The 13,422-nt window shown below is 46.2% G+C and overlaps 2 protein-coding genes across 19 annotated transcripts in view; both read left to right on the top strand.

Annotated features, from left to right (window-relative positions):
- ROBO2 (roundabout guidance receptor 2) overlaps positions 1-13,422 on the top strand; it is a 727,272-nt gene that overhangs the window by 480,127 nt on the left and 233,723 nt on the right. The window lies entirely within an intron of this gene.
- On the top strand, positions 1,268-8,667 carry LOC117668045 (uncharacterized). Its single transcript, XM_034421765.3, has 2 exons — positions 1,268-5,725; positions 6,796-8,667. The coding sequence occupies exons 1-2, from the start codon at positions 4,046-4,048 to the stop codon at positions 7,726-7,728; spliced, it is 2,613 nt and encodes an 870-aa protein (XP_034277656.2). The 5' UTR covers positions 1,268-4,045; the 3' UTR covers positions 7,729-8,667.

Below are 13,422 nucleotides of genomic sequence, written 5' to 3'. Positions count from 1 at the left end.
CGTCACATTGTACATTAATGTTTATTTAAGCAGTCCTCCAGAAGTCCCTATGGGTGATTGTATCTGATGTATCAAATTTAGACTTTAAAGTATTCACTGTTATAGGTGGCAAATTTATCAAGACTGTCCACTGGTCTTTCATGAAAACTCAAATTGAAAAGACTGCAAAGTATGTGGGGAGCATTTCATCTTAAATAGCATACAGGGATTTGTGGGGGAGTTTTGTTTCTTTTCAGATTCCACCTGGCAGCCATTCACATTTCAACAAAGATCATCAAATATACAGTACAATACACAGTGGAGTTGTCTCTTAAAAAAAAGATGATAGGTTGTTTTGTTCTCTGTCGACCATTATTAATATATTGTTAGATATAATTTGCAAAACAATCTGATTTGACTGTAGGTAAAGTTTGGATTCATTCTCCCTGTCTACAGCAACCTGATTGATATACTTTTCTCTTCAGGGCTTTTCTGTCTGTTTAATGAGGAGAAAGGGCAGCCTCTCTCTAAGCAGATATCTTTCCACTTGGAAAATGAATTTCAACAATGTCTACCAGTTGATCTGGATGGATGGCTGTAAATACAGAAAATACTATAAATAAAGTTATATCTTCCCTTTAATTCTGATAAATATTAAGAGATAGAAATAACTGTACAGGTGTAGATGCTCTCTGGATAGAAAATTAATCAGGTTCCTGCTTTTTAAGTCCACATTCCCTTGGTCTTCCAAAGAAACTGGAATAGAATAGAATAGAATAGAATAGAATAGAATAGAATAGAATAGAATAGAATAGAATAGAATAGAATAGAATAGAATAGAATAGAATAGAATAGAATAGAATAGAATAGGAATTCTTTATTGGCCAAGTGTGATTGGACACACAAGGAATTTGTCTTGGTGCATATGCTCTCAGTGTACATAAAAGAAAAGATACGTTCATCAAGAATCATAAGGTACAACACTTAATGATAGTCATAGGGAACAAATAAGCAATCAAATCATATTAGGAAACAGTCAGTATAAATTGTAAGGATGCCAGCAACAAGGTTACAATCATACAGTAATAAGTGGGAGGAGATGGGTGATAGGAATTGCCTCACATAAGAATAAACCCTTCTTGAGAACCAGACAGAAATGGAGTCTGACTGTACAACATCAACCCTTAAAAACAAACATATATATATATATATATAAAGCCACAGTTGAGAAGACAGCAACAAATAACAAATGTCAGTGTTGGTGTTCTTCTGATATAAGGGCTGCTGACCACACAAAGCCCTTATAAGCAGAAGAACATCAACGTTGACATTCCCTAAATTCTGCTGAAAATGTCACCTAGCCTGATAACGAAATGTTCGGAAACCAAACCACAAACATTGGAATATCTTCAAGAAATACCATTTATTTGCAATCAAGATCTAATGTGGCCACAAAATAGATAAAGTAATAGAAAAATGAAGAAGTTAAAGTGCTCTTGGATTTTAGAATTCAGACAGATGTGCACCTGCCACATAACATCCCAGACGGTTGACAAATGGGATACTGGAAAGAAAGATATTTTATTAAACTTATTTCTTGCTGTTAAGATCTATGTGGAAGACAATGGAACAGACTCAAATATACATTTTTGTAATTAAAAAAAAGAAAATATAATAATACAAATGTGTTTCCGGGGGATTGGTATAAAAGTATAGGAAGTGGCAAACTGGTAGCAGAAGATAAAAAAGAAAGCTTTCTTAAAGGTCTTCTATCATCTATAGAATATATTGAAAAGGGAGAGGGGATGAGTCTGGACCACCATATAATGAAATAGTTTCAAAATAAAATAGCTATAATCCTGCAAGCTCTAGGAGACATTTTTATGGTTTTTTGTTAGAACAATTTGCTATAATCAGCCTTTGTACTGTAGGTTTTGAGAAACCTCCTCTCATTTCCATCATAACAAACCTCCTTAGTCTTTCAGATACAAAGGCCATGTTCCTTTGGAATATGAAGCAACTCTTTCTAGGGAAAGCAGTTTCTCCTCACTGTCCGTCCCACCCCACCCCACCCCCGGATTACAGGAATCTAATGGCATGACAGCTGTATGCTAGGACAGGCATCTCTTTCCTGTCGAGGAAAATAAAGCTAGGTAGACACATGAATGATAAATAGTTGGACTTGAGAAACTGCAGTTATAGTACTACCAACAAAGGCAGCAAACCCTCAAGCAAATATTGATTAGATTTCACTTACTAAAACACACAGGGATTCACAAATAAAAAGAATGATGTATTTGTATGGGAAGCAAAAGAAGATTCTCCCCCCCCCCCCAAAAAAAGTACTTGACTGTTAGATAGATTAGCCCATTAGGTGGGAAACCATCCTTGACTGGATTAGCAGATGACTAGGAGTATTGATAACAATGATCTGATAAAGATAATTGGCCAAATGTCTCTTGGACAGCAATGTCTCATCACAGCAAAGTGTTCAGCAATAATAGGCTCCATTAAGGTTAACATTCCTTTCCTTAATTCTCAGAATATGTTATTTGGTTAGAATAAGATTCATAGAATAACTTTTTTTAAACAATGCATATCTTTTAATGCCTATAATTTAGAGTTCAACATTTAACTAGCTGTTTCTAGAATTAGAATGAGAAATAGAAAGGTATTCCTTTTAGAAATCTAAGCCTTAAAATTCAATCAGTTATTGTTACTGTTCTTGTTATTAATTTCAAAGAAATAATAAAGCAAAACAAATTGAAAGCAGACACATTAATGAAATAGTATACCACGCCAAGATAATTTAAAAGATTTACAATACCACCATATGCTGACTCTAAACCACTTAGAGAGTGCTGAAAAAGCACTATGAAGCGGTATATAACTCTTAAGTGCTATTGCTATTACTATATCCTGTGCAAGGGTCACAACTAACTCTGGCCCTGGGCCTGCTGGAAAACATGTATATAGTATAACTTTAGAAAAGGGGTTAATCTGCAATAGTTAAGGCAAGTTACAAACACAATTTATTTTATTTATTTATTTTGTCGAGCATGTATTAGATAACAGATATAAGTATAAACATTATTATGAATACATGAAATGGATACGTATAAAAGGGGACATTAGGACAGGGATGGTAGGCATGTTGGTGCGCTTATGCACGCCCCTTACAGACCTCTTAGGAATGGGGTGAGGTCAACAAGTCTAAGGTTAAAATTTTGGAGGTTTGGGGAAGAAACCACAGAGTCAGGTAGTGCAGTCCAGGCATTGACCACTCTGTTGCTGAAGTCGTATTTTCTGCAATCGAGTTTGGAGCGGTTTACCTTTAGTTTGTATATATTGAATATTGGGTCTGTACAGTGTTTCATTAAGTGCATCACTCAGCCTTTTTCTCAGTCACGGAGGAAACGCCGGTCACTAAAGGGTTACAACCAAGCCAGTAGCTCTAGGACCGAGTCCACCAACAAAAGAAGCCCCGCCTCTTCCTGTATCCAGTTTTTAGACTCGGTCCGGTAGAGGACAGTCGTGTCTGTTAGTTCTCTCTCTCATTAACTCTTTGTGGGGGAGTTATTTGCCATTGCTGGCTTATTTCTACTTAGTTTGCTCCTTTCTGCTCAAATTGCTGGAGTTTTCTTCAAAAGTGGCTAAACTTTATTGGAATCAGCTGGGGAGTGCTAGAAACGCTCCAGTGGCCCTGAGCAGCCCTGCAGCAACGCCCACGTGCGTTTTGCATCGCCCTATCTTTTGCAGCACTTTCAAAGGATTTTGGAGGCTTCTGGAGAGGTTTCCCTGCCTCCTGCTGCTGTTTAGAGAATTGTGGCTGCAGATTTCTGGCGCGAAGGCTTTTCCACGCCCAATTTTGCCACGCTGTTAAGCCCTTTGGCTAGTGGCTATTTCCTGCCTCCTGAGTAATCTTCCTGGCTCCTGGATTCTACTCTGCTTCTCTCCTGGCGCAGTGAGTTACCTGAACCTCCAATTATTCCCTGTGGGTGCATTTAAGGGTGATTTCTATCCTTTGCATTTATTCTGAGCTGCAAAAGTAAATTTCTGCTTTATCATGGCTGATGCTAGGAGCAATAAATTCCAAAGCAAAGGAAAAAGGGGCCATTCTTCTGATCCTAAAGAAAGTTCCTCAGGGGATTCTGTTCCTCCCAAGGCAGCCAGAGTTTCTACTAGATCCACTCACTCCAAGAGTGCTAATATTGCTGCATCATCAAGAGAAGAGACCAGGAGGCATAAGGCCATGGAAAAGGCCTTTCAAAAAGCTGCTTCAGAGGCCTCTAGAGTTTCATCTCCTTCTATGGGGCCTTCTAAATCTCCTGCCCTCCCCACTTCCAATGTGGCTGTTCCTTCTTCCCAAATTCAAATTGAACATGATTTTTCTCCTGATCAGTCTACTCTGGGTGAGAATGTAGCTGCTGATGCTTCTTCAGTTTTTCCTGCTGCTAGGCCTCTATCTCCAATTGTTTCTATTCAGGCCCCCCCAAGGCAAGAATTTCCTGAGGCTCAAGCCCAAACCTGCATTCAGGGGTCTGAGGCTCCTGTAAATTTAACTCCTGCCCTAGCTGAACTTGTTTCTGTTTCAATTAGGCAGGGTATTGCTGAAGGCCTTCAGCAAAGGGCCTCTTCTGAGGCCTCCAGTTATGTGAGTCAGCAGAGTCGTTCTGTGAGGGCCCAGATGGTTGCTGATCCTGTGCAATGTGAAGAAAGGGCGGATTCCCCGGAAAATGCAAGTCAAGGTTCCCTGTCTGAGGGGGAAATTGCCCCTGATCAAGATCTCTCGGAGGATGAAGGCCTTGAACCAGACCAGCCTTCCTTCATTGGTCTCTTCAAGCCTCAATTATTCAGATCCCTTCTATTTAAAGCTCAAAATGTTACTGGCCTGGGAATTTCTTCTACTCCTTCCTCTCAAGGGGCTTCTACACCATCTTCTCAGCATCCCTCTTCATCATTATTATTTCAGGAACCTTCCATTCGTGCAGAGGTCGTTCCAGCTCCCAAGCTGTTTTCTGATGTCGTTCAAAGACAGTGGTCTTCTCCTAGTTCTGGCCCGGTTCCCAATGGTCTAGATAAAAGATTTTATAATATGGCATCTGATTTTGCTAATATTCTTCAAGTTCCTTCTGTAGATGCTCCCGTCGTCGCCCTCTCTTCTGCATCTCCTCTTACTGGTCCGTCAGAGGAATTCCTGCGCCCTGAAGATAAGAAGTTGGAACGCTCCTTGGTCAAGGACCACCAGGCCTCTGCTTGGTCCATTCAGGCCTCCTCGGCAGCTTCCTTTTTTAACAGGGCCTCCATCCTTTGGCTTCGCCAATTACAGGAAAGGCTGCCTCCTTCTGATATGCGATCTCACCAGGACATCAACAAGATCCTAGCTGCTGTTGAGTTCTCTGCTGATGCTACTCTGAATGCGGCAAGATTTTCAGCTAAGGCTATCGGGGCTTCAGTCACTTCTCGTAGGCTCCTGTGGCTTCGTCAGTGGCAGGCAGATGTTCGGAACAAGTGGAGACTGGCTTCAGCTCCTTTCTCGGGGAACTATCTCTTCGGCCCAGCCTTGGACCCACTCCTCATCGAGACGAAGGATCATCGCAAGATTCTGTCTGCCTTATCGAGAAGATCTGATCCTCGTCAGCAGGGTTCCTTTCGAGGCCATTCCTTTCGCTCCGACTTCTCTTCCTTCCAGTCCAGGCCTCAGCGGTACCCTCAGCCCAGGGGCGGACAACAGCAGGATTTCCAGGTCAGGCAGGGGTCCCGTTTCCCTCCCCGCAGACCCTTCAGGGGGGGTAGGGGGCGTCCCTTTCGCAGGTCCCGTTAGTTCTCCTTTTCCTATCTCTGACTCCTTAATTGGAGGTAGGTTAGCATTTTTTGCTGACCAATGGGATTGTTCAGTTTCAGACCCCTGGATTAGACGTACTATTAGGTTTGGGTTGACCCTTGAGTTCTCTTCTGTTCCCCCTGACTTGTTTGTCAGGTGCCCTGTCTCTCATGTCAGGTCCAAGAGGGTTCTGCTAGATGAGGCTATTCAACACCTTTTGGAGATTAGGGCTGTTCAATGTGTTCCCCTAGGGGAAGTTGGCCAGGGATTCTATTCCCATTTGTTTCTAGTTCCCAAGGCTTCAGGAGGCTGGAGGGCCATATTGGATCTTAAATCCTTGAACCGATATATAGTCTATCGTCGGTTCAAGATGGAATCCCTCCAGACCATTCTCCTTTCGATCCGTCCAGGTGATTTTTTGTCTTCCATCGATTTGACGGAGGCTTATCTCCATGTGCCCATTTTTCCGGACCATCGGAAATACCTCCATTTTTGTTATCGGGGTAGGCATTATCAGTATAGAGCCCTTCCCTTTGGCCTTTCCTCAGCTCCTAGGGTCTTTACAAAGATCATGGCTGCCTTATCGGGCCATATGAGATCTTTTCCTGTTAGAGTTTTGTTTTATCTAGATGATTTTCTTATTTTGTCTAGTTCTGAGGTTAGGGGTAATGAGGATATTCAGGTCACCCTTCAGACCCTGCATTCCCATGGTTTTTTGGTTAATCGTTCTAAAAGCAATCTAGTTCCCTCCACGTGCATTCAGCATTTAGGGGCTGTTATTGATTCTGTCAGGTTGCAGGTTTCCCTTTCTCAGGATCGTCAGGACAGCATTGTTGAGCTGGTAGGTCAGGTTAAGGCCTCTCGCTCTTTTTCCCTCCTGGGGCTTTCCCGCTTGCTAGGGAAATGGTTTCTGCCTTTGGGATCACTCCCTGGTCTCGGTTTCATAGCCGGGAACTTCAATGGTTTTTACTTCCATTTCAACGGTCTCGCAGGAGCACGTCAGAGGCCAGAGTCCCCTTGACTCCTCAAGTTCTCCGGTCCTTGGCATGGTGGACCTCTCCGGCTCTTGCTCAGGGATGCCTGTTCAGAGTGCCTCAACGCGTGAGCATCACCACGGACGCGAGCCTCTTCGGATGGGGGGCTCACCTGGGGTCTCAGCTGGCCCAAGGGCAGTGGTCGGTCCAGGAGAGGGGACTTCACATCAACATCTTGGAGCTCAGAGCCATCTTCCGAGCTCTTCGCAAGTTCGCTCCTCTCCTTCGAGGTCTGGATGTCTTGATCAGAACAGACAACGTAGCTGCCAAGGCCCACATCAACCGGCAAGGAGGGACCCTCTCCAAGGCTCTCATGAGGGAGGCATCTCGTCTCTTCAGGTGGGCGGAGAGTCACTTGGCATCCATCCACGCCTCTCACATCTCAGGGTCAGCAAATGTTCAGGCGGACGCTCTCAGTCGATCGGTGGTGGACCAGACGGAGTGGAGCCTCGATCCATTTCTGTTCCAGGACATCGTGCATCGCTTCGGCCTTCCAGCAGTGGACCTCTTCGCGTCCGAATCCAACCACCAGCTTCCGAGGTTTTACACGAGATTCCTGTCCCGGGAGCCGAAGCTGTGGACGCCTTGATCAGCCCGTGGCCTTGTGGTCTTCTTCTCTATGCTTTCCCACCTCTTCCCCTCATCTCCAGGGTCATCAGGAAGCTGTTGCAGGAACAAGCCGAGCTCATCCTTCTGGCTCCCTTCTGGCCCAGACAACCGTGGTTTGCGGATCTGATGGCTCTCTCTGTTGCTCCCCATTGGCAGATCCCGGCCGACAAAATATCTCTGTGGCAGGGCCGTCTAGCTCATCCAGACCCTCAGTGGTTCCGGCTGACCGTCTGGAGGTTGAGCGGTTCCTCCTGCCCTCAGCCAGGGTGCCTTCGGAAATAATTTCTATGATCCAGGCCTCCCGTCGAGGATCAACGAACCGTATTTACAATGCCACTTGGATGGCCTTCTCTGCCTGGTGTCGCCGTAAGAAGGTCCTTCCTACTGCTGCTTCCATTCTTGACATCCTGGGCTTCCTTCACGATGGATTCATTTCGGGGCTTTCTCCCAATACCCTCCGGAGGCAAATCTCTGCCATCTCATCTATCCTCACCTGCGGCACCGCTGAGTCGGTGTCCACTCATCCTCTCATCCGTTCATTCCTCAGAGGCGCAACCAATCTACGTCCTCCGGCTGTTCATCGGTTTCCCACCTGGGACCTGAATAAGGTTCTGTTAGCTCTTACTGGTCCTCCTTTTGAACCTCTCTGGGAAGTCTTGCTGAAGTTCTTGTCTTTTAAGGCAGCCTTTCTAGTGGCTATCACCTCGGCTAGAAGGATCTCGGAGTTGGCTGCCCTCTCAGTTCGCCAGGATCTCTGTATTATTCATCCTGATCGAGTAATTTTGAGATTGGATCCAGCTTTTATTCCAAAGATCAATTCAACTTTTCATCATTCTCAAGAGATCATTCTTCCCAACTTCTGTCCTTTCCCCCGTCATCGCTTGGAGACTGTGTGGCACAAGCTTGATGTTCATCGGGCTCTCAAGATTTATATCTCCAGGACTTCTTCCTTTCGTCGCTCCGAGGCTCTCTTTGTGTCTTTCCAACCCCAGTCCATGGGGTCAAAGGTTTCTTCTACTACCTTGGGTCGATGGCTCAGGGCTTCCATTTCTTTAGCTTATGAAGCTCAATCGTTGCCAGTGCCTCGTGGTGTTACAGCCCACTCTACCAGGAGCGCGGCTACTTCGGCTGCCTGGTCTACCCAAGCTTCACTCGAGGAGGTCTGCCGAGCCGCTACTTGGACGTCTCCATCTCCATTTATCCGGCATTACCGGTTGGATGTTTATGCATAGGTGACCCCCAGAGCTGTGTTCTCTCTCCATTGTTCTTCTCTCTCTACACCAATGACTGCATCTTTAAGGATCCCTCTGTTAAAATACTGAAGTTTGCAGATGATACAATAGTCATTGGTCTATTTTCAGACTGTGATGAGTCTGCATATACTGTAAATGGGAAGATGAACAACTGGCCCTTTGGTGCAGTCAGAACAATCTGCCTGTCCCAAGTCCTTGGGAAGGACTTGATAGGTGGGTAAAAATGCCAAATTCAATGTAAACATCTGGTTGACTGTACAATGAATCATAATAATAACAATAATTACATATTTATTCTTCCACATGAATGCACTGTGAAAATGTGTGTTCTGAACATTAAAGGAATACTTCTTCATTCTTTTTTAAATAATGACTTAACCTTGAGAAGCCTAAATTTGCTTAAAAGCTATGAATGTCCTGATAATAGATTTTACAATAGAAGTTGTTTCTTTTTCCATAGTAGCCTTGAAAAGAAAAAAGGAATCACAACAATCAATGCCATCTGTTTTGTGGAATAGTTAAAAGCAAAGGTTCCTATTGTTTCTCCTTCTTCTCCATTGTGGGTGAAGACAGCAGCCAGGCATGGGTTGTACTTGTCTGTTCAGATTGATGGACTGAGTCTGTCAACGTTGTTAAGTCCCGCCCTTGTTGCTAGGGGCTTCCAGCTTTTGACTCAGTCCGTCAGACTGGACAGTCGTGTGGGACTGTGTCTCTGGCCACTTTTCTTTTCAAATGGAAAATATTCATCTTCATCTATTTGGTTTTGATCTCTGGACTTCCTTTGACTATTATTCTGTGAATTTGGACGGATTGGTTTTTCTATTTACCTCAGCAGCTGGCTTGTCTGGCTGGCTGTGTGGATTTCAACTCCTCGCTGCTTGGAATACGTCTACCCTTGGACTGGTCAGTAAGAAGGGGTTTTTGGTGGAATCTTGCGCTCCTGGGTGGGGGCAGGAGCTGACCTGGCCGACGGAGTTTCACGCTCCTAATTTTGGCCAACTTGCTGTGGAGCTTCGTGTTCCCGTCAGGATTGTCCAGCGGCCATTTTAATTTCTCCCGACAGTTCAAGTTGCCGTTTGGTGGAGTTTCATGCTCCCTATTGATAGTGCTCAATCGATTTTGACAGTGGAGCGTGCAGATCGCTCTCAATCCGATTTTGAGGCTTGACGGCTCAGCGCTCAAGCCTCCAACTCGAAGGGCGGCTTGAAGACATTTGAAGAGCTTTCGCACTCCCTGCCTGACAGCAAGCTCATGCCTGCCATTTTGTGTGCCGCATGATTGATCTTGAGGTGTGAGCGCTTTATTTGGGCCTCCAGGAAGCAGCCTGTGCCTTGGAGGTGTTTGCCTCTTACTTGATCGGCCGAAGTCAGCAGCTCAGGCAATTAGGACCATTTCAAGCCTTGCCTTACTGAAGGTCCTTTAGCGGCACTTGATAAACAGTAGAGGCTTGTCTTTGACAGCCCAGATTCCTAGCAGCTGACTGGCTCGTCATACCCCTCGGAACTTTGATCATTGTTATAGTCTCTGCAACCTTGTTGTCGATGGCCATTTTGTGCTCCTTTAGAGCCTACCCTACCTTTTGGCCATTTTGTCTTTTGGCCTAATACTGAGAGACTGTATCAGAGAAGCACCCTAAGGCCCATTATGCCTAAAGCATTGGCCAAGACCAAACATGGCCGGAAGGCCATGGTCCAGGAACCATCCTCCTCCATGCAGGGAGAGTCTGGTTCAAAAGATGTTCAGGGTGCAATCCCTTAGGGCAAGGTCTCGGGCACCATGGACTCCCACTTGCATCACAAGGGTGCCAAACATTCCTCCGCCTCCTCTCGAGTGGAGAAACGCCGGGACAAAGTTCTAAAGAAGCTGTGTGATAAGGCCAGCAGCCATCGTAGTTTGCCGCCTGTCGGTGGTACCAGTGCTATTCCTTCTGATGTCATGGACCAGGGTCCGGCAGTAACACCGGATCAGATGTCCCTTCATAGCCTGAATAGTCAGGCTTCTGACTTGTGGGGGTCTGCCCCTCTCCCTTCTTCAGGGGCTTCCACAGAGGGGACAGCGCCCGCTACATCTTCTGCTCCGGTCCGAGCTTCTGCGGAAGCCGGCCCAGCTCCAGTCCACGCTCAGTGTTGTTTGCAGCCTGAGGACATCCAACACATGATCGCTGCAGCGGTACAACAATCTTTGTCAGCCCGTTTCCTTTTGCAAGGCAGGCCTACTTCAGTGCAATCGGCCCACTCTGGGTCCCCTGACCGGGACTACAGCATGGACTCTTTATTGGTTGCCGGATCTAATTCTCCAGCCCACTCCTCTGTCAGCCATGTTTCAGCTCCCGGAGAGGTTGATCAGCAAGAGCCGGACTTGTCGGAAGATGAGGGACTTCCTCCGGAATAACCGGCCTTCACGGGTTTCCTTAAGCCATTTTTAAATCTCTCTTGTTTAAAGTAATAAATGCGGCCCAGCTCGGGTCCAGCCCTCCAGTACCTACCCCTTCTGCGGCCCCTGGATTGCTAAATCCCTTGTTTGCTGAGCCGGATAAACCAGTGACTGCTATTCCCACTCCACCTCTCTTCCTTAACGTAATCAAAAAGCAGTGGGCTTCACCTGGGGGAGCTCCTGTCCCTATGGCTACAGATCAAAGGAACTTTAATGTGGCACCGGACTTGGCTTCTCTCCTGCAGGTGCCTAGAATCAATCCTCCTATTGTCGCTCTATTACCTAATGCATCTGTCCCTGGGGAGCCGGAAGAAGGTCTCCATCCTGAGGAATGCCGGGTGGATCAGGTGCTTCAGCGGGCACATCTGGCAGCATCTTGTTCCATCAGATTGGCCACCACCGCTTCATTCTTCAATCGATCCACTTTGCTATGGTTAAGGCAGCTTCTGGACAAGCTCTCCCCTGAGGACACGCAGTTGAAGCAAGACCTGAATAAAATCATCACTGCGGTGCAATTCTCGGCAGATGCTACCCTAAACGCTGCTCATTTCACCTCTAAATCGCTGGCCTCCTCTATTGCTGCCCGTCGCCTAGTTTGGCTCCGCCATTGGCAAGCAGACGCTAGACACAAATGGTGTCTGGCATCTGTTCCCTTTATGGGAGACAAAATGTTTGGGGACCCATTAGAACCTTTCCTTGTGGAAACCAAGGACAGATGGAAGGTTTTACCTACGGTCTTCCGTAGGGGAGAGTCCCATTTTTCACTGTACATTCCTTGGCCCCAGTTTCAGCCATTGGACGGGGGGTCCAGTTCATCTCGTAATACGGGTAATTTTGTCACCAGACAGAGGGGGTTTCAGGATAGGTCAGCAAGGGGCAGACCATTAATGAATAGGCGGCCCTTTTGAGGGGGGGGAGGTTGTTCCATCCAATGCCATCTCTAGTAGTACTTCAGAGCCTCCCATTGGTGGTAGATTGACCCTCTTCGCCAATGTTTGGGAGTGTACTACTTCGGACTGTTGGGTCCAGGCCACCATAAAATCAGGATTGGCTATAGAATTTCTTTCCACTCCCCTGATGTTCTTTGTGTGCTGTCCTCTTTCTCATAATTCTGAACGTTGAACCCTTATGGATTCGACTATCAGGCACCTTCTTGCCATTAGGGCTATCCAACAGGTGCCTGAAGATCAAGCAGGACAGGAGTTCTATTCGTTTGTATTTCTGGTTCCTAAGTCATCGGGCGGATGGAGACCTATTCTGGACCTTAAACATTTGAACCGCTATGTGGTGTACCACAGGTTCAAGATGCAATCCTTGCATTCTATATTAGATGGCGTCAGGAGGGGTGATCTCTTCTGTTCTATTGATCTCACTGAAGCTTATCTTCATGTGCCTATTCTTCCCTCTCATAGGAAGTTTCTCAGGTTTTGTTATGCAGGAGCTCATTATCAATACAGTGCGTTGCCCTTTGGGCTTTCCTCTGCTCCCCGTTGTTTTACCAAAGTTTTAGCGGCCTTGGCCACTTCCCTCAGGGTTAGTTCTGTTCATCTCCAGTGTTATCTGGACGACATTTTAATTTTGTCTACTTCCCCTCAGCAGGCCCGTTCGAACCTCCAGTTAACGGTTCAGGCCCTCGCCTCCCATGGCTTCTCCATTAATATGGAGAAAAGCCATCTAACCTCCTCAATGCGTATACTCCACTTGGGAGCAATTATTGACACGGTTGAGGATAGGGTCTATTTATCCCGGGAATGCCAAGATAAGTTAAAAGCCCTTGTGGCTTGGGTGGAAAAGGACAGGAAGACATCTCCCTTGCTTCTATCTCAACTATTGGGCAAAATGGTTTCGGCCATTTCTATTGTTCCCTGGGCCGTTTACACTTGAAAGACCTCCAATGGTTTCTTTTGCCATTTCAGAGGTCGGGCAGGGGCACGTCGTCTGCCAAGGTTCCCGTTCCCAGGGAGATAATCACATCCCTCAGATGGTGGCAGTCTCCAGCCATTTCCAGGGGCTGTCTTTTCTTCGAACCCCAGTGGCTGGTGGTGACTAGTGATGCCAGCATGTTCGGCCGGGGAACCCATTGTCGGTTTCAGGTGGCGCAGGGCAAGTGATCAGCCAGCGAAGCATCTCGAAGCATCAACTGGCTGGAATTACAAGCGATATTTCTAGCCTTTCGGGCATTTCAACATCTTGTGTCCGGTTCCCACGTCCTGGTGCTCATGGACAATGTGGCAGCCAAGGCACACGAGGTCCAAGTCTCTGATGTTGGAGGCCAAGAGAATGGGACTCT

Source organism: Pantherophis guttatus, chromosome 5 (genome assembly GCF_059756535.1).
Source record: "Pantherophis guttatus breed Tessera chromosome 5, ASM5975653v1, whole genome shotgun sequence".
Classification (NCBI taxonomy): Eukaryota; Metazoa; Chordata; class Lepidosauria; order Squamata; family Colubridae; genus Pantherophis; species Pantherophis guttatus.
The sequence above is the reverse complement of the archived record's forward strand: the minus strand, read 5'-3'. Positions and strand labels throughout refer to the sequence as shown.